Source organism: Pteropus medius, unplaced genomic scaffold (assembly GCF_902729225.1).
Source record: "Pteropus medius unplaced genomic scaffold, Ma_sr-lr_union100, whole genome shotgun sequence".
Lineage (NCBI taxonomy): Eukaryota > Metazoa > Chordata > Mammalia > Chiroptera > Pteropodidae > Pteropus > Pteropus medius.
In genome coordinates, this window is record NW_024342647.1 from 1,482,490 (window position 1) to 1,503,933 (window position 21,444).

Consider the following 21,444-nt stretch of genomic DNA (forward strand, 5'->3'; position numbering starts at 1 on the left):
GAATTGGTGAAAGATGGCTGTTGGCTGGGAAGAGCTCTTAAGAGCAAGGGGGCAGGGTGGTGCACAAGAAAAGCTGCTGACCTTGGGACCAGACAGACCTGGGTTTGAATCTTGGCATACCTATGTATTTGAAGGGGGACTTGGCCAAATCTAGGACAATTATGTAACAAAAGAAATAATGATAGTAGGGGATTATAATCTGTAAAACAAAGCAAATAAATAAACAAATGAGGGAGAAGAGAAAGCTCTTACATTGGAATTCTAAATAATATATATATAGAAGGGATGATGAACATAGAAAATTACCAACTAGCAAATACCACTGTATTTATTGTTTTGGTTAAGAATTATCAATAGATAAAATAGATGATAAAATTATCTATTAAGAATTATCAATAGATAAAATAGATGATAAAATTAGTGGGTGAAATTTTGAAGAAAAACAAGGTATTAAATAGTCTCAAATATTACCACGATTCTTATTAATTATGAATTTTACCATGAAGAATCTCGGCAGATACCATCTTAGCCAAGAGATCAGAGTTAACATTATCAATTAATGAGACATATTAACACCATCTGCCTCCTGATGCTCTGGGAACGGCACGGCGTTACTTCTGTTATTCTTGCCCAAAGTGCATAATCTCAGTTTAAGCGCGAGGAAACACCACACGAACCCAAATTTAAAAACACTCTATCAAAGGACTGGCAAGAATTTTATAAAGTGTCACTGTCATGAAAAAAATAGACAGGGGAACTGTCACAGACTGGAGGACAGTAAGGAGATATGACCACTAAATAATGCAGTGCAGAATCCTGGATTGGCTCCTGGGCCAGAAAGAGGGCGCTAATGGGAAAACTGATTCAATTTAAATAAGGTCAAGTAAATCAAATTGTATGAATGTAATTTCTTATTTTTGACAATTGTGCCGTGGTTACAGAAGATGTTAATATTTTAGGAAGCTGGGTGAAAGGCTGTATAGGGAATTCTATGCATTATTTCTGCAACATTTTTTTAAGTCTGAAATTATTTCTAAACGAAAAGCTAAAAAAGAAAGAGAGAAAGAAAGAAAGAGAGAAAGAAAGAAAGAAAGAAAGAAAGAGAAAGAAAGAGAGAAAGAAAGGAAGAAAGAATGGGGGCCTTTGGAAAACCTCTCCTCTGAGACTCAGCTTCCTCATCTGTAGAGCAGGGCAGGAATTCCAATCTACTTCACAGCATCATGAGAATAAAATGAAATAGTGCAAAGTAGCAATGTGTATGTATTGATCCTGTAAAAAGGTATTCTTGCTGTTAGTAATGGCAGCTCATGTGTCTCGATGAGATGCTTCAGCTGCTAAAACTTCAGGAGGGTTCTACCCTAATGAGAAACATCTGGCTGCAAACTACTTCTTCCCAGCCATTCGATATGACCTTGCCCAAGGAAATAATAATGCCAGCTTTGTGGCTGGATGGCTGTTGTCAAGGAGATGGCGCCAGATAGCCCAGACAGCTGGTGGTAGTGACGTCACCTCCAGGCTTGGCAGAAAGAAAGGCCATGGTGAGACAGAGACAGGGGCAAAGGGCTTCATCTCTGACCATGAAAACAGGAAAAACAACTTCCCAAATAGCCTATCCTTTGTATGATTGATTCTATTTTTAGTTTTCAGGTTCACTAAAGGGTTTAGCAAATAATCCAGAAAGATGGCCATTTGCTGAATGAGGCAATGGATTAATCATAAGGAGAACTCACAGGCTCTTATTTCTTTATAGTTTCCAAAGTATCTAATTAGATAATGCAACCATGTGAGCTCAGCATTGTCTGCCCCAGGAGCAAGGGGAAGGGATTCTAGGTCACAGGGTAAGTCAGAGGACTTCCCAGAGGCAGAATCAGGTGCCCAGACTTCCAGTCCTGCAATCGTCCTGCCCACACTCAGATTCACCTCTTGGCCACCATGAAGCAGTTGTCCAAGGAGTAGAACCTGGTGAACTCATCCCTGTAATACTGTTGTCTGGATGCAGGCCTCACCTCTCTTAATCCTAAATTCTAAAGTGGACAAAAAAGAAACGAATAAGGAAGACAGGCTGTCTGAAACAATTAGGGCTTTGTAGTTCAGAGGGACCTGAGCTCAAATCCCAGCTCCGCCACTTACCAGCTGTGAGATCTTAAGAAAGTTATTTTTACCTCTTTCAGCCTCAGTCTTCTCATCTGTAAGTGAAATGGGCGTAATAGTAGCACCTACTCCGGAGGGCTGTTGTGAGGGTTAAATGAGGTGGTGCATGTGATATGCCCGGTACAAGTGGCACATAAGAGATGCTCAGAACTTGTAAAGTCCTCTTCATTGTTTCCTTTCTCAAGAGCTCTCATCTGCCGGATGGAAAGTTAGTTCCTTCATTTGGGAACTGATGATTTGCACTCAGCCTCCCTCTACCAGAACAGAGTTGGTTGTGCATTAGTAGCTTTAAAATACATACAAAGAAATCGCCTTGAGAGCTATGAGGTCCTGAGCCATCCGTCTAGTCCAAACCTGTTATTTTACAGACGTAGAAACTGAGGACCAGGGAAGAGGAAAGGTCAGCCGAAGGTCACAGAGAAAGGGAAGTCCAACCAGGGTGAGAATCTTGACACCCCAGCTTCCCTGCTACTGGATACACTCATCTCTTTCCTGGGGCAGGGCATGTGGAGTGCTAACTGGTTCCTATGCTCTCTCTCAGGCTGTTATTTTATTGCTGATTCTGGGGGTGTTTGAAGATGTGGTGAAGGAAGAGGGACAGGAGGAGACCATGAGCTTTGTAGGTTTCTCTGAGGGGTGTGTGTGTGGGGTGGGGTGGGGTGTGGGAAGCGAAAAGGTTGGGGGAGATATGGAGAGAGAATGGGATTTATGGGATTACCATTGATTAACTGACATTATCTCAGGTCATCGCAAAAACCTTGCAGGATAGGTTTTAGCCCCATTTTCCAGATTGATTTAATCTTTCATTCAACACATAGTTTTAAACACCTGCTGGATGTGAGGCATGGTGCTGGGTGTTGGAGGATATAGCAGGAAACAATTCAGAACACAGTCTCTGCCCTTACGGAGGAAAACGTTAAAAAGAAACCCACATAAGTCTATACTTGCAAAATGTGGTAAGTGCCACAAAGGAAAAACACGTTGCTAAGAATATAAGAAAGATTATATCTAGATTAGAGAATTAGAGAAAGCCTCTTTTGGAAAGAGGCCTTAAATTGAAGAGGAATGAGGAAACTGAGGCTGAGGGTGGACTTATACATAATTACAGGGAAGGTTACCATCCATCCACTTACCCATCTTTGCAAGTTATTTTCATCCAGGACTCTCCAGACGGCCTGCAGAGGAATGCAGCAACTTTGAGATGGGAAGATGAAGGTTGAGTTTACTGGCCAAGCTCTGCACCATATCATCCAGGTGTTTGACGATGGCTCTGTGCTTTAAGAAAAGCAGCCAGGGTTATGCAGAGAGTCCTGATGTAGCTGGCAGGGGCAGTGGATTTGGCTCCAGTTCACAGATTTACTGTGCGTGACTTGAGGCAAGTCACTTCCTTTCTCTGTGCTTCCCAGTTTACTGACCTCAGGTGCATTTGAACCCTAAAGGTAATAACAAATCTCTAGGCGAGAGATCGGAGAGTAAGTGCCGCTGACCACTGGCTCATAGGAACGAGCTTATTTGTTTCAAACTAAGTGTGCAAATTGCTACTTGAGTTAGGACTGTACAGGTAGGATTCTTCTAAAGCGAGGAGGCACCCGATTATCTGAGTTTCAATTCAAGGCGGAAGCCTTTTGGAAAGGCAGACTCGAAGGTTCGGGGTCATTATTCTAGCAAAGCACATACCAGTTTATGAACTCGGAGTGTCCAAGAGGAGCTGGATTCCCAGCTCCCGCTTAAATGAACGGACCAAGGGCAGCTTTCGCCCTTAACAAAGATGGCGCCCGCGCAGGCCTCGGCCTGAATGCCCTCACAAAAAATGGCAACCTGCATCTCTTTCCTTAGTCTTGCTGGCCCAAGTGCGGAGGCTCTGCCCTTAGTTAAGATGGCGCCCGCCCGCGCTCCCTGCCCGGCTTCGGGGCCCAGCCGGTCGACTTCACTGCACGCGCCTCAGTGATCCCGCCTCGTTTCCGTAGGAAGAAGCGCCGGGAAACATGGCGGTGGCTGCGGTTTGAATTCCAGCGGCGCCGCCAGAGTCCGAACAAGAGCTGGATTGGAGGGGGCGGGGACCTGGAGATCCGGACGGATAGCGATCGCGGGGGAACGAGCGGTGCCGCTACCACGGACATCAATGCTTCCACCTCCTCTGTGTCCATGATGGAGTCGGTGTTGGAAGAGGACGTCACCCTCCCGGGGACTCTCAGCGGCTGCAGGTGCGGCCCGGGTTTTGGGGGTTCCACTGGAGACTTGGGGTTTGCTCTTGAGGGTGTTTGAGGGTTTTCGGACAAGGGCGGTGTATGGAGTGTGTATCTTGGGGGAGAGTCTCTTTGGGGACCCACCAGCCAATACTGAGTGTGGGAGACCCGGGGGTCCTCGCCCGCACCACACCCTCTTCTTGTATTTCGGGACGTACTTGAAAGAGGATATGAGGGACAGGTAAGGGGTTTTCCGAAAGAGCGGGAAGAGGGGGACCTCTTGGAGTGTGCCATTAATGGGGGCTGGTTTAGGGCCGGGTCCTTGAGGGTGCTTGATGGTTCATTCTGGTTTAGGGCTTTGCTTTCTTATGGGGAGTGAAGTTGGTTTGTCCAGACTTTACTTATGGGGTCACATAGTGGCCACCAAGACTGAGGCAATGGAGGGCAGTGGTTAAGAACCTTGGCTGGAGTTGAACAGACTTAGATTCAAATTCAGTCTTTAACTAGCTGTGTGACCTTGGTAGAGTAACTCAACTTGTTTTCCCTTCCGTAAAGTGGGGCGGGTAGTAATATCAACCTAACAGAGTTGGGGTGAGGATTAGAGGAGAGGGTGGTGCCCAGCAAATTTGCTTAGCAGGTGTAGTGCCTGACACATAATCAGTACCTAAAGAATAATTGTGTTGCCACTACCACCATCATCATCAGTAGTAATACAGATTGGGGAATAATGACCGAGAGTGGCCTCTTAATGGACTTGTCCCAGGAGGCATGTGGGTTCTCTCCTGCTAGGAAGGCCTGACAGAGCTTTGCACTGCTTCAGGGCTGGGGTCCTTTGGTTGTCGGGCTCCTGGTTGGACAGTGGCTAGAAGAATGCAGAGAGCCTGACTGAGAATCTGCATGTTTTTCCAGGTCTGCTAGGGACAGGCTGCTGCTTTTAGTCAACAGACCCTAACTGAAAGGGTGACCATATTATTTGTTGGGCAAACCTGGACACTTTTAAGGGCGAAATGGGCACAATTAATATTTACATCTGGGCAGCGGGTATACCCAGGTCCAATCTTGGGCAAACCTGGACAAATGGTTACTTTGTTTATTGAGAACCTACTATGTGTAAGGCAGAGCAAGGCCCCTTGCAGCTTCTGCGTAATTGGTAGTTCATTATGTCCCTTTCTCTTCATCTTACTATAACTACCCCAATATATTGGGGTACGACCTCTCACCTGGATTGTCCTATTTTCCTTCATGCCTCATAGCCCTTTATACTGCAGCTTGAAAGCTCTTTCTAAAGTGTAAATCTGATCATCACAGTCTGCTGCTTTGTATGTTTAATGCTTCTTATTGCCATGAAGATAAAGTCCATTATTATTCTCCATTATTACTCTCTCAGATAGCTTTTCTCATCTCAGTGCTAGTTGGCCAGATCTAGCTGAGTTTCAATCTCAATTTCTGCCATTTAACAATCCTGAGACCTTGGACATGTCACTTACCCTCTGTGAGCCTCAGTTTTTGTCATCTGTAAAGCGAGTGAGTCCAAAAGGGTTTAGCCCAGTGTCTGACTCAGAGAAGCAGCTCAACAGATGATCAGGTATTCTCCTTATCTCCTCCCCCTGACTTCGCAGGACTCAAGGGCTACGTTCCTGGCAGCTAATCTCTTACCTGCTTCAGACCCTCCCAGGCTCCTTTCCACATTCAGGCTGAAGTTCTTGAATATGGCTTCCAAGTTCTTTCCTGATCTGACCCCATCTACTTTACAGCCTCCTTTGTCTTTCCTTTCCCTACCCTGTCTTCTCCCTAAGCCCTTCCCTCTGCCCGGCTGCCAAACTCTTTGTCATGAAGGATCTTGCCTTGTTACTGCTTGGCCTATGTACTCGCTGTTGCTGCTGCCTGGATTGCCTTCCTTTTGCCCCCTTTCCCATATTAATGTCTATTATTTTTCAGGTCTTAGTTTAAATGTCACTGCAAGGAATCCTTCACTGACATCCCCCATCCCCAGGTGGGTCCTGTGTACTCTTCTAGCCACCCTACCCATCACTGAACCTATCTCAGCCCTTGTTCACCTCTTTGAATTTTATTGGTTAGTGTCGTCCAACAGAAATACAACTTGAGGGACATATGAATTTAAAATTTTCTAGTAGTCACATTAAAAAAGTAAAAGGAAACAGGTGAAATTAATTTCCATAATGTATTTTATTTAACTCATTTCCAAATATTATCATTCTAACTTGTAAACAAAAATTATTTATGAGATATTTTATTCTTTTTTATCTTACCGAGTCTTTGAAGTCCAGTACCTATTTCATACTTGCAGCACTTCTCAGGTTGAATTAACCACGTGTCAGGTGCCCAGATGGTCCATGTGGCCGATGACTCCTGTATTATTGGACTGTGCAGGTATGCTGTTAACTTGTCTGTCTCCTAGGTTAGACTGTGACCTATTTGAGAGCAGGAGCTGCATTTTAATCTTGGTAGCCCGAGTTCCTGACCTGCTCTCTGGCTCATAAATGGGGCTCAGTAGCTGTTTGTTAAAACACTGAATAAACAATGATCTTTTGTGGTGATAGTATTATCCCCTTTTTACAGGTGAGGGCATTGAGGCTCAGAGAGGCGAACAGTCAAGGATCCACAAAAAGTACATGACCGAGCCAGGATTTAAATCCAGGCCTACTGATCCAAAGCCTGAATCTCATACCCTGTCCCACTAGTTCTCTGAACCTGTTCCGAGAGGGTTTCACGGAGCTGCTGGGACTTGAACTGGACCTTAAAGCCTGGCAGAGATGTCCCGAGAGACGGTTCTCCATTCTGTGGTCACAGTGGAAGAGGAAAACCCCTAGAATAAAATCACTTTGTCTTCTGCTACCATGAGCACTCTTCTGCTTGGTAATTTCCAAGCCCCAGTTTTAGAGACTAACCAGTTTGTCCTCAGACTTTTGTTGAATTAGGGCAGCGTGCATCACTCTCTCCAAACCTGATCACTTTGGAGTGCCCCAGAGATCTCCAGCCCTGTGAAATGTAGGCCTGGATTCCTGCCCCAAGAACCTTGCCCAAGCTACCGCCCTTCGTTAAGCCCTGCCTGGTGGTGTCCAAAGAACCTGGGCTTTGTACTCGGGGTGACTAGGTATGAAGCCTGCTTCAGCCAGTTACTAGGTGTATTGCTTGAGTAACTCACTGAACCCTTCTGAGGCTCTTTCTCTTGGGAGCGATAATATCTATTTTATTGGGTGTCTGGAGGAAGCAAGATTGAATGTATTAAGTGCCTGGCACCTTCTGGGGAGTGCATTAAATTTCAGCTATTTTTGCTATATTGTTACCATGTTGCACTTTTTGCTGCTCCCTAATTTAGCTCCCTAAGACCTGGGCCCAGCTTGTTCATCTGTATAGGATCCTCTGTTACATGGCCATTAAGTGCTTGCTCTCTGCCTAGGGGCAGACCGAAAAAGAAATGTTTTCCTGTAAGTTTGTAATTTCCTAAGAGCTCGTACACAGTTTATTTATGCTTTCTCAGGCAAAGCATGCCTTCAGGAATTTTGTAGGAGGAGGTGAGAAAGAGGATGACCTTGGATCAAGGGGTACCTCTCGTCATTGGTGTGAGCTCAGTAAGGGCAGAGAGCACATCTGGCTTGTTACTCAGTCTATTTTTAGACCTAGGACCTTGGCTGGCACATAGTAGAGGCTCAATAAATATCTTTATATTATATTTATAATATAAATTATAAATATAATTTATATGCCGTTAGGTTCACCCATTTAAAATATACTATTTAATGATTTTTTAGTATATTTACAAAGTTACGCAACCATCACCATAATCTAATTTTAGAACATTTTTATCATTCAAAAAAATGTGCCCAATAGCAGTCGCGCCCTGTCTCAGTCAGTTTGGGCTGCTCTAACAAAAGTACCGCAGACTGGGTGACTTAATAGACAACAGAAATTGATTTCTCACCGGTTTAGAGGGCTGGAAGTCCAAGATCAGGGTGCCAGATTGTTCGGGTTCTGGCCAGACCCTTACCTAGGTTGCAGACTGTTGACCTCTCATTGTATCCTCATGTGGAAGAGGGAGGAAGCAAGCTCTCTCAGCTCTTATAAGACCATTAATCTCATCATGACCTCATCTAATCCTAATTACCTCCCAAAAGCTCCGCCTCCTAATACCATCACACGGAGAGGGTAGGATTTCAGAACGTGAGGTTTGTGGGGGACACAAACATTCCGTCCAAAACACTTCTCATTCTCCTTCCCCCACCGCAGTCCTGGGCAACCACAGTCTGCTTTTCATCTACAGAATTGCCCATTCTGGACATTTCCTATAGATGGGATCTTACAGCGTGTCTTTTGGGAGGTTCATCTCTGTTGTAGCATGTATCAGTACTTCATTCCTTTTTATGGCTGAATAATAGCTCATTATATACATGTTCCACATTTTGTTCATTTATTCATTGGTTGATGACATTTGGGTTATTTCTACTTGTTTAGCTAGTACGAATAATGTTGCCTGTTGCCATGAACATTTATTTGTATGCAGGTTTTTATACGGACATATGCTTTCACTTCACTTTGAGTGTATACCTGGGAGTGGAATTGCTGGGTCAGATGGTAATACTTCGTTTACTGTCCAACTCTTTTCCAAAGTAGCTACATCATTTTATACGCTCATCAGCAGTGTGTGAGGGTTCTATTTCTCCATAGCCTCACCAACACGTGCTATTGTCTGTCTTTTGGATTGTAGCCAGTCATCCTTGGAGATATGACATGGTATCTCTTTTGGTATTGATTTGCATTTCCCTAATGACTGATGATGTTGAGCATTTTTTCTTGTGCTTATTAGCTATTTGTATATTTTCAAATTCTTTGCCCATCAAAAAAATGTGACTGTGTTTTGACTCAGCAATTCTCGTTATCTGTCCTCGAGAAATCCTCATACCAACGAGGCCCGTATGAGGATATTTATGCAGCATTGTTTGTAAAAGGAAGAACTTGGAAGGAAATTGAATTACCTCAGGGTGTTGGGTAAATACAGATCCTTTCAAAAGTGTCTTTCAGACTGTTACCCATTGGCAGCTCATGAAATTCAATTTAGTCAGTTGCATCCAGATTTTTAAAAAATGGAATAGAAGAGAATAGAAAACATTTCAAGAATTAAGCATAACATCTTTCCTTCTGTGGATTATGGGCAATAAAGTTTGAAAAGTAGTGCCGTAGAATGCTTTGGAGGAGTTAAAAACATTGAGGCAGATCTATTTGTGCTGTCATGAAAACACCTTTAGGACACATTAAGTGAAGAAAAGATGCGGCAGAATAACATAAACAGTTGGATTGCATTTCTTTTTAAGCCACAAAATAAAACTATGTCTTTATGTATGTAAATACATAGAAGAAGTTCTGGAAGGCTACATATCTTGCTGATAACAGTGGTTACCTCTTAAGATGGGAGTGAGGAATAGTCAAAAGAGAGCTGTAGGCTTATCTATATTTTTGTGTTTATATATTTATTATCTAAGGATAAATAACATAGAATGACCAGTGAATTGTTGAAAGGCAAACTAAACTTGTTGGTGTAATTGTTTTCTGAATGTGATGTCCAGTCCCACCCATGGCTCTCACAGCACTTTACCAGTGAGGCGCTTAGGCCTTGATGGGCCTGGGATGTGAATGTACAGGTGCAGAAAGAGATCGCTCCATCAGAGTGGCTGGAGAGCAAGGTAGGAGGATGAGGTGGGGAAGCTCAGGTGAGTGTCCGTTCGTTTACTCAACCCAGACTTTGTTACTCGACAAACAGCAGCTGCAATGGCTCTGCTCTGTGTCGAGCAAGCCCTGGAGATCCTCTGCCTCGGTTCTTCTGGACCTCGCCACAGCCCCCTTGAGGAGGGTATTAGGGGCGCCAGGGCGATGTGGAGGCTAAGAGCGTGGGCTCTGAAATCAGGCCAGCTTGGGTTTTGTAGCTTATTAACTGTTCTGGGCCTCTGCTTTCTCATTTTAAGAAATGGCAACATTTAAAAAAAACTACCACCTACCACAGAAGGGCTGTGGCGAGCTTTCAATGGGAGGCTGCTCGTCCTGTCCCGAGTGATGCCGGCTCAGCGTGGGTGCCCCACAGGGTGGGCTTGTTAACGATTATGCCGTTTTTTGCTGGATTTTGGTCTCAGCTTTGCCACAAACATTTTGTGATTTTTGAGCAAATAAGTTCCTTTCCCTTTCTGGGCCTTAGTTTTCCCCATCTATACCATGATAAAACCATAGCTAAGCCCTCGTCCTTTGCTTGCATAGTTTTGATTTCTCGTGGGGCTCCATGAAGCCCCAGCTTTAGTTCTTAGGCTAAAATGAGTGATCAGAATGGGAAGAGGGAGCTACCTAGAGCTAGAGGGTTGGCAGGAACTGAGTGCAGTGTGCAGATGGCAGATTCATAGCATTTTAAAGATGGGTAGGTAAAGCCCAAGTGGAAATTTAGCAGGAACCAGATAGGAATTTCTGCATGACATAATGGTTTCTTCTAAGATTTGGGATGTCAAATTCATTTTTCTTTTTTTATGTTTTAGGTGAGGCAACCCTTGGTTGACCTCACATATTACAAGGACCTTGTCAGCTTATAATCCCTTATTTTTAAATTTTCTACGCCTATAGCACCTGGTCTTCCTAGGTGGTCTCCCGTCCAGGTACTAACCAGGCCCGACCCTGCTTAACTTCCAAGATCAGATGGGATTGGGCTTGTTCAGGGTGGCGTGGCCGTAGACTCACATTCATTTTTCAAACTGCTGTTTGCCTATTGGAAACTTGACTAAGACCAGATTCTTTGGCTTTGCCTGCCAGGTAGTTTTCAACCACGATTGATCTTGGCTTAAGTAATTGATGGGCCGTTTTAGCCAGTGAGAGTAATTCAATGGCTGTGGTGGGGAGAACCTCAGATTAGAAATGGAAGACTAGACTGTGGGCGAAGCTTGACCCATTACCTCGGGTGTGTGCCCTCGGGCCTCTGGGTCACCATCTGCAAAAGGTGGTGGTTGAACTTGATTTTAATTTTTAAAATTCAGTTTAGAAAATGGAGTTTGTCCTGTGATGCTTATTGGAGGAAATTGAGAATTATAGAAAATTCAAATGGAGGAAAATACCTCTTATTTTTCTACAAATGATGATTTTTAATATTTTCTTTGTCTCATTATGTGTTTATAGCCGACTTAACTTCCCGGAAGGATTTGAGATATATACGTATTTTTTTCATAATTGAGGATATAGTCTACTTAAGTATTTTTTTCAACTATTTTTATAGCAGACATTTTATGTAATCATTCTCTTGATGTTGGAATTTTATGTTATCCAATTTTTTCTTGGCCTTTGTCTTAGAGGTGTATTCCAACTTTAAAGTTTGGTGATCAGGCAAAATTATCTCAGGAGCAGAGTGGACTTAGATTTAGACATAGGGAAAGAGCAAACAGCCAAGAGGTCGGGCTGAGCTTCCATCATTAACTTCTAGTTTACAGCTTGGGACAGGAAAGCATCACTGAGGTTTAGGCATGAAGGGCTCGGATTCTGGACTTTGTTCTCCACTTAACTATCATGTGACACTGGCTAAGTCACTGAAATTATCTGAGTCTTAGTGCCTTCCTTTGAAACATGCATGGATGCTCAGGGAATTGGGTAGCGCTCATGATGGTAAATCTTGTATAGATTATAAAGCGCTATATGTTTCAAGTTGACAGTGATATTTTGCTCCCATTTATGGGTACCCACAATATGCCAGGGACCTTGCCGGATGCTTTGTGTCTTGTTTAATTGCCAGTTACTCTGCGAAGTAGCTGCTCTTCTCTTTTCACAGATGAAGGAAGCAAAGCTTGGAGAGGTATGTGGCAGATCTTAGGACAGAGTCCAGGGTGATGTCTTTTGTGTTGAACCACACCTCCTATTATGGTTTAGTTTTCTGTCGATGTCACCAGATCTTCCCTGAACCTGTTTTTATAATTCACCTAGTAAAACTTCTTGGATCAGTGAATTTTACATTTTTGTTTGACGTTCTTAAAGCATCTGAATTGGTGCCTGATTCTTGGAAGCTTAATTTTTGGTTGTGATAGGCATTTTAGTAATCCTAATGGCAGAAACAATAGATGTTACTTACTGAGCGTTTACTATGTACTAAGCGTTTATTTACATTAACTCATTTAATCTTTACAGCTAGAGGGTGGTATCCCCTTGTAACAGATTAAGAAATTGAGACTCAGAAACTTAAGTGGCTCATATCTGGCACAGCGCCTCTGCACCTACCACATATGTAGCACACAGAACACTTGATGCGTGAGTGCATGAGTGGAATGAATGAATGACCAGCCTTACTGGAGGTCACTCAGCTGTTAAGTGTTAGAGCCAAAGTTCAGCCTTAACCTCCGCACTGCGTACCTCCCAGGTGGCTCAGCTCTCTGTCCCTTCTTTGGCCAAGGCCTCGTGGTCGTCATGTGCAGTCTTGGCAGTCTTAATAGCCTGTTGTTTAAACGCTAACTCATCTCTTGTACACATGTTCTCTCCTAGTGGCCTTGTCCCCAAGTTACCAGATGACCTGGATGGCATCAGCTCCATCGCTGGTTTGGGAAATGGTGGTAAGTATACACAGCCGGTGTTGTCTTGAGTAAGAACAAGGGAAGTAGACACCAGACCATGAGGGCCTGAGGCCTTGAGCCTGGAACCGGGCTCTGACGCCTCTGGGCCCAGAACCTGCCCTGGCCTGGCTAGTTGCTCGCAGTAGGTGCTCGGTATTTTTTACATATATTTTATACATATATTCACGTCCTTTCATAAACACTGGAGTAGAGGAATTGATGTCCTTTAGGCCATATTTCTTGCTGCCAAGCTTATAGGGATTCAGTCAGTGAACCGAATGACTGCATGGAGGCTGGACGTCGAATTGGTGACTAGGTGAGGCACGGAGGGCCTGCTGAGTGGCTGGAGGCCCAGCGGAGCTGCTGTCTGTACTTGCGTGTCTCACGGCCTTCCTGGCTGGCTGCAGGGTTCCATTTGCTGGCTGAGGCCCAGCATTCCTACACAGTCCTGCCCTTCGCCAACAAAGAGCTGGTTAGACCACAGGAGACGGCGCTGAGTAAATAAGCAGTCTATTGTGGTTAATCTGGGTGATGGGGAGACTTCTGCTTTGCAGTGTGGAGTTTGCTAAGCATTCTTCATGATTTTTGTTTCTGAAAATCGTGAAAGGCACCATAAGTTCAGTGGGAAGTGCTAATAATTTGACTTGTTGAAATATCTTAGAGATATTTTGATTTGTGTTTTTCCCTCTTCTCCAAAGTGATGAGATGTGTGCAAACGGAAGAAGTTTTTAGAGCAGATAATGTAAGTGTCACAAGGTTTCTTTCTGGAGAAAACTTTAGCTTGCAGGCCACTCTCAGGTTTGCCTTGAGAACATCTTAACTTTTAACACAAAACCCAGCAATGAGACCCTTCATGTGTAACCAGATGAAATCCACTCTACGCAAAAACAGCAATTCTGGTTTCTACTCTTCTCGCCCACAGGCGATTAGAAGCAGAACACAGGTAGGCTGCTCCTTAATTCAGCCCATGTGTTCGTCTGCTTCATGCCAGGCTCTGGGCCGAGCACTGGGAATAGCCTTGAACAGGTTACGGTCAAGCTGAGAAGAGAGTTCAACAAAGAATTATTATGCTCGGTCGTCTGATGAATGTCAGGAGGGAAGGAGTAAAGGTGCTGTGAGGTGGAGAAGAGGGAGATTGACCCTGGGGAACAGAGGAGATGGGTCAGGCCAGTTTCCCAAGAAACTGATACTGGCGCCACGACTTAGAGAACGAATAGGACCTAGATAGGGCCACACACACAGGTGACAGAGCGTGTCCCGTCTGGGGAACAGGGCTGGCGCCCAGGGCTCTTCACAGTCACCCCGCCCAACCCCCCGAACGTCTGCTCTGTGGGATGGTCTCAGAGCACTGTGTCCGCTTCACCTCTGGGCCTGTACATGGCAGTTCCTTCTTCCTTTTGCCCTGTCCCTCGTCTGCCTGCCGCCTTGCGAAGGCTCGGCTCAGGGCTCACTGCCTTCGTTTCTCCTCAGGCTGACTTAGGTGCACTGTCCTCTCTGAGCCTCATGGATTTCAGTTTGCTTATTCCTGTTGGCTACTTAAAAAAAACCCAGAATGGATCCAGTTCTGAATCACTCATACCCCTGCCGCCCTGGTCTGGGCACCGTGCCCCCGGCCTGGGTGATCCCGGTGTTCTCCTGTCTCCTCGTTCCTAAGCGCCCTCCAGTCTTCCTCAGCGAGGCAGCAGAGGGAGCCTGCAGGAACCGAAGTCGTTGATGTTGCTTCCCCTGCTCCGTGTGTTCCGTGGGCTCCATGGGCTCCTCGGGGTCCTGTGAAGAGCCTGCAGAGCCATGCACAGCCCGTCCCCCCGTATCTGGCTTACCTCCTCGTCCGTCCCCTTTGTTTACTGCCCTCCAGTCCATCGGCATCACGGCTAGTCCTCAGATCCACCGGACATGCTCCTACCTCAGGCTTCTCCCTTTGCCCTGTATTGTCAAGTCTGCCCAGATGCCACCTCAGTGAGACCTTCCGTAATTTAACCACTTTCCTTAAAATTGCAGTCCACACCCCACCTTTGGTATGTCCTATCCTTATCTGCTTTATTTTTCTCTATAGCATTTATCATGTTTTAACACACTATATAATTGCCCTATTATTTTATTGTCTGTCTCCTCTTTCTGGAATATCAGTTCCATTTATTTGTTTCGTTTCCTGATGTAGCCACATCTAGAATGATGCCTAGCAGAGAAGAAGCACTTCGTGGATATTTGTTGGAAGAATGCTTTCATTCACTCAACACGCATTTATTCAACACCTAAAAAGTGCTATATGCCCTTTGTGCAGCCCAAGTTTGTTTCCGCCTCTGGCCTGCGACATGGGGGACCTTGGGTGCAGGATCAGTGTCTCCTTCACCGTTGTTTCTTCAGCACCTCACGTGGTGCTTGACACAGAGTGAGGGGTGTGATAAACATTTGCCGAATTAAAGAAGCTGTGGAAAAATTTGGGTTTTGGTAAAGTCTTTAATTATTCCGAAGCAGGGCTGGGCAGTTTCGGACTCACCGCTTGCTTTTGAAAGTAAGCATTTTTGGGAACACAGCTTCTTTGTTTATGAATTGGCTGCGGCTGTTTTTTGTGCTACAACAGAAGCGTTAGTAATATACTTGTAACAGAGTCTAGGCTTTACGTGTAGCCTGCAAAGCCTGAAGTATTTATAATCTTGTGTCTTAAGAAAAAGTTTGCCAACCCCTGCTCATAAGTTGGTTAGACTTGCTTTGTTTTAATTGCTGACGTGTGAAGATGATATCCTGGTCAGCAAAACAGTCTTATTACAAGCAGTAAGGAAGTACGTATCAGGACCATCTGCTTTGTGTCATGCCCAGTACGTTTTCTGAGTTCATGCTCTGTCTGACACACACATTATTACATCAGGGCTAGGGTAAGTAATTTGTCAATATTTGAAATCTAATGGTTTAGAGCTTTCCTTAGACTCAAATCAGTAAATCATGACAGACAGGAAGTACCAGCAGGACATGCTGTGGAAGCTCTTCACATTGTTTTTGTCTCTGGGTTCTATTCCCTAATAGGGATGCTGGGCAATTTGCATACCATGATGTTTTCTCTATTTTACCTTTTTTATAGTGCTCCCAAATGTGTCAGAAGAAACGGTGTCTCCTACCAGAGCCCGGAACATGAAGGACTTTGAAAATGTAAGTGGAGACACCAAGGTCTTATCCCTAGGAAATCACGTCTGCTGCCGCTGTCTAAGCGGACTCAGGAGGGAGCTGTGTTTAAGAAGCGTCTAAGCCGGATAATGCCAGAGTTGGGGGGAATGCTGGGTCTCGTGGGCATCGTCTCTGTGACCGTCCATACCCACGCGGTCGGCCCCTTTATATGTGGACCAGTCATAAGGATCAGCAGTTTCCCGCTTGGGGAGGGTGGTGCATTTCTGGTGTCCCGAATGTGCGGATGTCAGCAATCGGCACAGTTGAGAGGCGCTCGTATTTGTCAAGGGCTTTCCTGAATGTCGGGTGCCTTATTTATGGTCCTCATTTAATCTTTGCTGCAACTCCATGAGGTATTGTGTATTATCCCAATTTATAGATAAGGAATCTCATCATTCTTAAGTGGCAGAGCTGGGATTTGAATCCAGGTTTTTAATGGCTCCAAAGCCATTATTCTTTCCACCACATTGGGCCGACTCCTTGCATTTCGTAGACTTCGTCTTCGTTGCTCTTGAGCGAAACGTGAGCAGCCTGGACCCGGTGCTGTGTGGTGCTGGTCTGAGAATGGGTTATTTGGGGGATAGATTTGGCTTCTGGGCTTCATGTCTTCCAGCACTGTGTCTTTCATTTGTTAGTGGAGGAGGTTTGTTGTCAAGTAACAGGAAAATAAGGTTATTTTCCCAATTCCGATTCTCCTTAACAAGTTACCTGTTCAGTGCTTTCATTTATCATGGGAGGAATTAGACCCTTCATTTGTAACCAAATGAAATCCATACTATGCAAGACACGGGAGATATTTATCTGAGGGAAGATGGAGGACACAGAGAGAAGGACGTTCCACAATTATGTTTCTCTCTCCCCAGTTGTCTTTACAGAATAGAGCAGTACCGTCTCTGGATTTAATTTAGAATACTCATTACTGCTAATAGTTATCTGCAAACCACCAGTGGCCAATTGAAGAAATGACTTGTCAGATCTCTAATGGAAACAAGTAATTTCTGAGCTTTGAGTTGTTATAATTTCAACTGTACAACTTGATCTATGCTGTGGGGTCTCAGGCCTCAAATGAATGAGATTTGATTATTTTACATCGTGTATAATTAAAATGTGCTGTACTATTAAATGGTTGTTCCTGTTTTATCATAAGTGTAATAATAGTTACTTCTTATTGAGCTCTTGCTCTGAGTTGGGCATTTTAAGTGTTAGGCTCCTCATATACATTACATTAATATTAAAGCAGCTCTCCAAGATACAGAGTTATTTAATTTACGAGGAGAATAGTTTTGAATTTGATTTCTAGATGGAAAGTTTAATAGAATCTTAGACTTTTAGTTTCACATTGTATTGTCTGCCTTTGAACTGGGAGGAATCCTAGAGTTGAATCCAACCGTCTGTGTTGCACGTAGGAGAAACTGAGGACCAGGGATGCGATGTGGCAAAGCCATTCTCAGAGATGTCTGTGTTGCCCCAGGACCACAGCTCTGGGGCCAGACTGCCCGCTCTTCCACTTCCGCTGGGTGACCTTGGGCCAGTCACTTAACCTTTCCGTACTTTCCTTTCTCGGAAATCGGCATGATGATGATTTCTACTTCATAGTGCTGTTGTGAGGACTAAACGAGAGAATTGATGTGAAGCCCATACATCCAAGAGGGTCCATTTTGTGTGTCAGCTGTTACTTGTCCTTATTGTCATTGGTATAGTTATTATTGTCATTTTTTTCCTACTCTTCAAGTGATTTAAGTTTCCCTTGCTCAGACGTGTTCTTGATGACCTAAATACTATTTTTCTTAAAGGCAAGGGAGAGCCTTCTATGCCAATATGTTTTAGGATTTATGTTTTTTCTTTATGACTGTGGTCCTTTGGCTACTGTTAGGTTTTTATGGCATTAATATTTTTTACTATAGCATTTTCAAGGCCAAATTCTGGAGTCGAAATTGAAGTGCCCACACTGTTCTCAGTGTCTCCCTTTTAAGTCTTTATAAGTCACTGAATATTTTCATCTAGCCTGAGCTACCAAATGCATGATTTCTATTTCTGTGTTGAGGTAGTCTGAACTTTCTGTGGGATGCTTTTTAGGAACTGCTCTTGGCATCTAATGCTAATTTTAAAGTTAACATGCATATCGAAGAGAAGGCTGGAATACTTTTTTTTTTTAGGCGAGGCAACCCTTGGTTGACCTCACAGATTGCAAGGACCTCATCAGTTTACAATCCCTTGTTTTTTTATTTTTTTATTTCTACAGCACCTGGTCTTCCTAGGTGGTCTCCCATCCAAGTACTAACCAGGCTCGGCCCTGCTTAGCTTCCGAGATGGACGGGATCAGGCTTGTTCAGGGTGGCGTGGCCGTAGATGAGGCTGGAATACTTTTGATTTAAAGGAGAAACTTATGATTCCTCTTACTCTAGTCTCAGATGATGGATATCTGAACATTAAGGTCTCTTAGCTGGGGTCTAGCAAGACACTAGCCTAGGTCTCCTTTTGGTTTTCTTGGAGTTCATTCATTCATTAATAAATATTTAAAAATATATACCCTGTGCCAGACTGTGTCAGGGGCTGGGGAATTTGCAGTGAATAACCAGATACGTCTCCCTGTCAAGAGGCTCACACTCTGGGGAGATGGATAGGAAAATAGTGCAATGATAGAGGTGAGTATAGGGTGCTGTGAATCCTGGCCTGGGGGATTCAGGGAAGCCTCCCTGGAGGAAGTGTTTCTTGAGTTGGGCCATTAGGGACAGGGAGGGATTGGCCAAGAGGAGAGAACTGGGAGAGCATGCCAGGTACAAGGACTCACATGTGCACATGTCGAGAGAGGCGTAATGGGGTGTGGTGAGGCTGGGGAATTGTGAGTTCCCTTTGGCTGGAGGGAGACTGTGTGCGGGGGCCTGAGAGTGGTGAGGCCATAGAAGTAGGCAGGGGTCAGTTCCTGCAGGAGCTTGTATGTTATGCTGCTTTGTTTGAGTTTGTCCTGAAGGTGAAGGGGAGCCAGCGATGGATTTTAATCTGGAGAGGGAAATGACCGGAATTGGCTTTCAGATCATCCAGACAGGGGCCTGCAAGGAGCGAGCCAGGCTGGTGGCAGTGTGATCAGTCAGGAGGCTGCTGCATGTGGCGTGGGGAAAGGGATGATGTTGGAGCTGAGGGATGGGGTTGAGGAATGTTTAGAAGACAGTCAGAATTTCGGAGCTGGAGGAGCTCTGGGAGTCATTGCTGAAAGCAAAGCCGTGATGAATAAATGTCCTTGTGCACACATCTTTTCACAGCTACGCGATTACTTTCTTAGGGTGAATTCTGCTGCTCTTGGCTCTCACCCACCTGCCCTGAGGTGCTGGTGTTGTATCTAGGCCCTTGTTCCTTTTCGTTGATTCTTGATCTCACCTGAGGTCATTGGTCAAATTTATCTATGGCAGGTAGGTGGTTCACATCTTCATATTTGCTCTATAACCTCTATGTTGGGAGTTACTTATTACTGCCAGGGACTAGGTCCCCTAACCCCCCTTCCCCCAGTTGTGTGGCCCTGAAGCTTTAGAAGCACTGCAGTGTGTGGATACTATGGGGACTTGGGAATGAGCAGAACTGGGTTTCAGGTCTGGCCTGTGACCTTGGTTAGGTAACTTCTAGAACCTCATTTGTAAAGTGGGGCTAATGTCATCTTGTATTCAGAGTTGTTAGGAAGAGCGTGTGCGTGTTGGTGTGCAAAGCCCTGGCCTGAGGCCGGGCCCGTGGTGGGCAGTCAGTGCCTGCCCGCGCTCACTCTCATCCGGAGGTTCTGCTCCATCCATTTTTAGTCTCTGCTGATCCTTCCGTGATGCTCCTCTGACCCCGGAGTGAAACCCCTCACTTCTTGCCGTGGGCCGTGGGGTCGGCAGGTGCCTCTGTCACCGAGCGCCGTGCTCTGACCGCACGGACTGCTTTACTCAGCTGCACTGGCAGGGCCTTCACGCGTGCTCCTGCCTCTGCCGGAACCACCTTCCTGGCCTCAGCAGGCAGGCCCCTCCACCTTCACGCCTCAGCTTTAATGTGACCCTGTGAAAGAGGGCGTCCTTAATTCCCTTCCCCAACTCACGGGGACCCCCAATATGACTTTTATAGCAAGCACTGAGTGCTCTGTCTTTTCCACCGTGGATTTTATGACTGTCAATGTATTTATTTATTTGCGGACTCAGTGAACCTGTGTCTCCTCTACGCTATCCCTAATGCTCAGTTCTGAGCCTAACAAAATGGTAGGCACTTCATAAATACGTGTTGATTAAACGAACGTGTGACCTTTTATAAAATACTAAACCTGTAACTTTTGGTTGCCTTATGTGTAACGTGGGAAAAATAATATTTATCTCATAGGGTGCGGTGAGGATTGAATAACATGCTTAGAACAGTAGCTGGCCTGCGCCAGGTCTTCAGCAAATGGGGGCGGCTGCTGTTATTGGTAGCAAAGCGGCTGGAAGCGGCGTGGCTGGAGGGAGATGGAGCTTGTAATCAGGGTGGGGGCCTGGGGAGCCCAGGTCAAGAGAGCATGCAGTCACCAGGGCAGGGCTGCGTTTAGTGCAAGGCGGGGGAGCAAGAACCGGGAGGGACGCAGGTCCGTGGCAGTGGCTGAGGACAGTCTGTAGCTGGCAGAGTGGGCGTCGCATCCAATCTGATGCTGGCCCGACTGTGCCAGGGGCCTTTGGAACCAGGTGTGGTTTATGGCTGGTGGGGGTGTCTGGGCAGTGTCGAGTACGGGGGTTTGTTCCTGTGGTAGGGTGGCCTCCTGCTTACTGCATTGACTGAGTTCTCATACCTCTACACACCCTGGCCATGCCCTCCAAAAACCAGGCCAGATGGCGGGCTGGGCAGTGTCAATTTTTATAATGTTTTTGAAGGCCATTTGGAAAGAGATTTTGATAGTCACAAAAAAAATATTACTCTTGAGCCCAATAATCCATTTTGGAAAAATTTATCCTAAGGAAACAACCCAGTGGAAAGAAAAAGCTCTGCGCGTGAAGGTGTTTGTTGCTACATTGTGTATAGCTGTGAGAAATTGGGAACAAGGGAATTATACTTTACGTTTGTTATTTCTTTGGATCCTGGAATAAGCTTGTGATGAAGGTATTTCACAGGTGAGGAAGTTGAGGCTGGAGAGATTAAATGACTTGCTCATGAGCTTGGTGTGACTGAGAAATTTGAAGCCTGGTCTTTCTGATTATAAAGCCTGTACACTTTCCATTAGATCACAATGAATGCATAAATGAGAGAATTGGTGAAATAATTGACTGAATCAGTTCAGTAGAATTGAGTGCAGTCATTTTACGTTATAATTATGTGTAATTCTGCAACAACATGAAAAATATTTAATAGGAGAAAGCAATGGAATATCCACATTCACTTAGGTT

General features: G+C 45.0%; 1 protein-coding gene and 2 pseudogenes across 1 annotated transcript in view; 1 reads left to right on the forward strand and 2 right to left on the reverse strand.

Annotated features, from left to right (window-relative positions):
- The first annotated feature begins 4,125 nt into the window (after positions 1-4,125).
- Positions 4,126-21,444, forward strand: part of CDK5RAP2 (CDK5 regulatory subunit associated protein 2) — a 155,903-nt gene continuing 138,584 nt past the window's right edge. The window contains 3 exon segments of the mRNA XM_039866749.1: positions 4,126-4,355; positions 12,849-12,916; positions 15,993-16,060. Of these exon segments, the coding sequence (XP_039722683.1) occupies positions 4,297-4,355; positions 12,849-12,916; positions 15,993-16,060 (195 nt within the window). The 5' untranslated portion in view covers positions 4,126-4,296.
- On the reverse strand, positions 10,947-11,065 carry LOC120605868 (uncharacterized; annotated as a pseudogene).
- On the reverse strand, positions 18,309-18,426 carry LOC120605856 (uncharacterized; annotated as a pseudogene).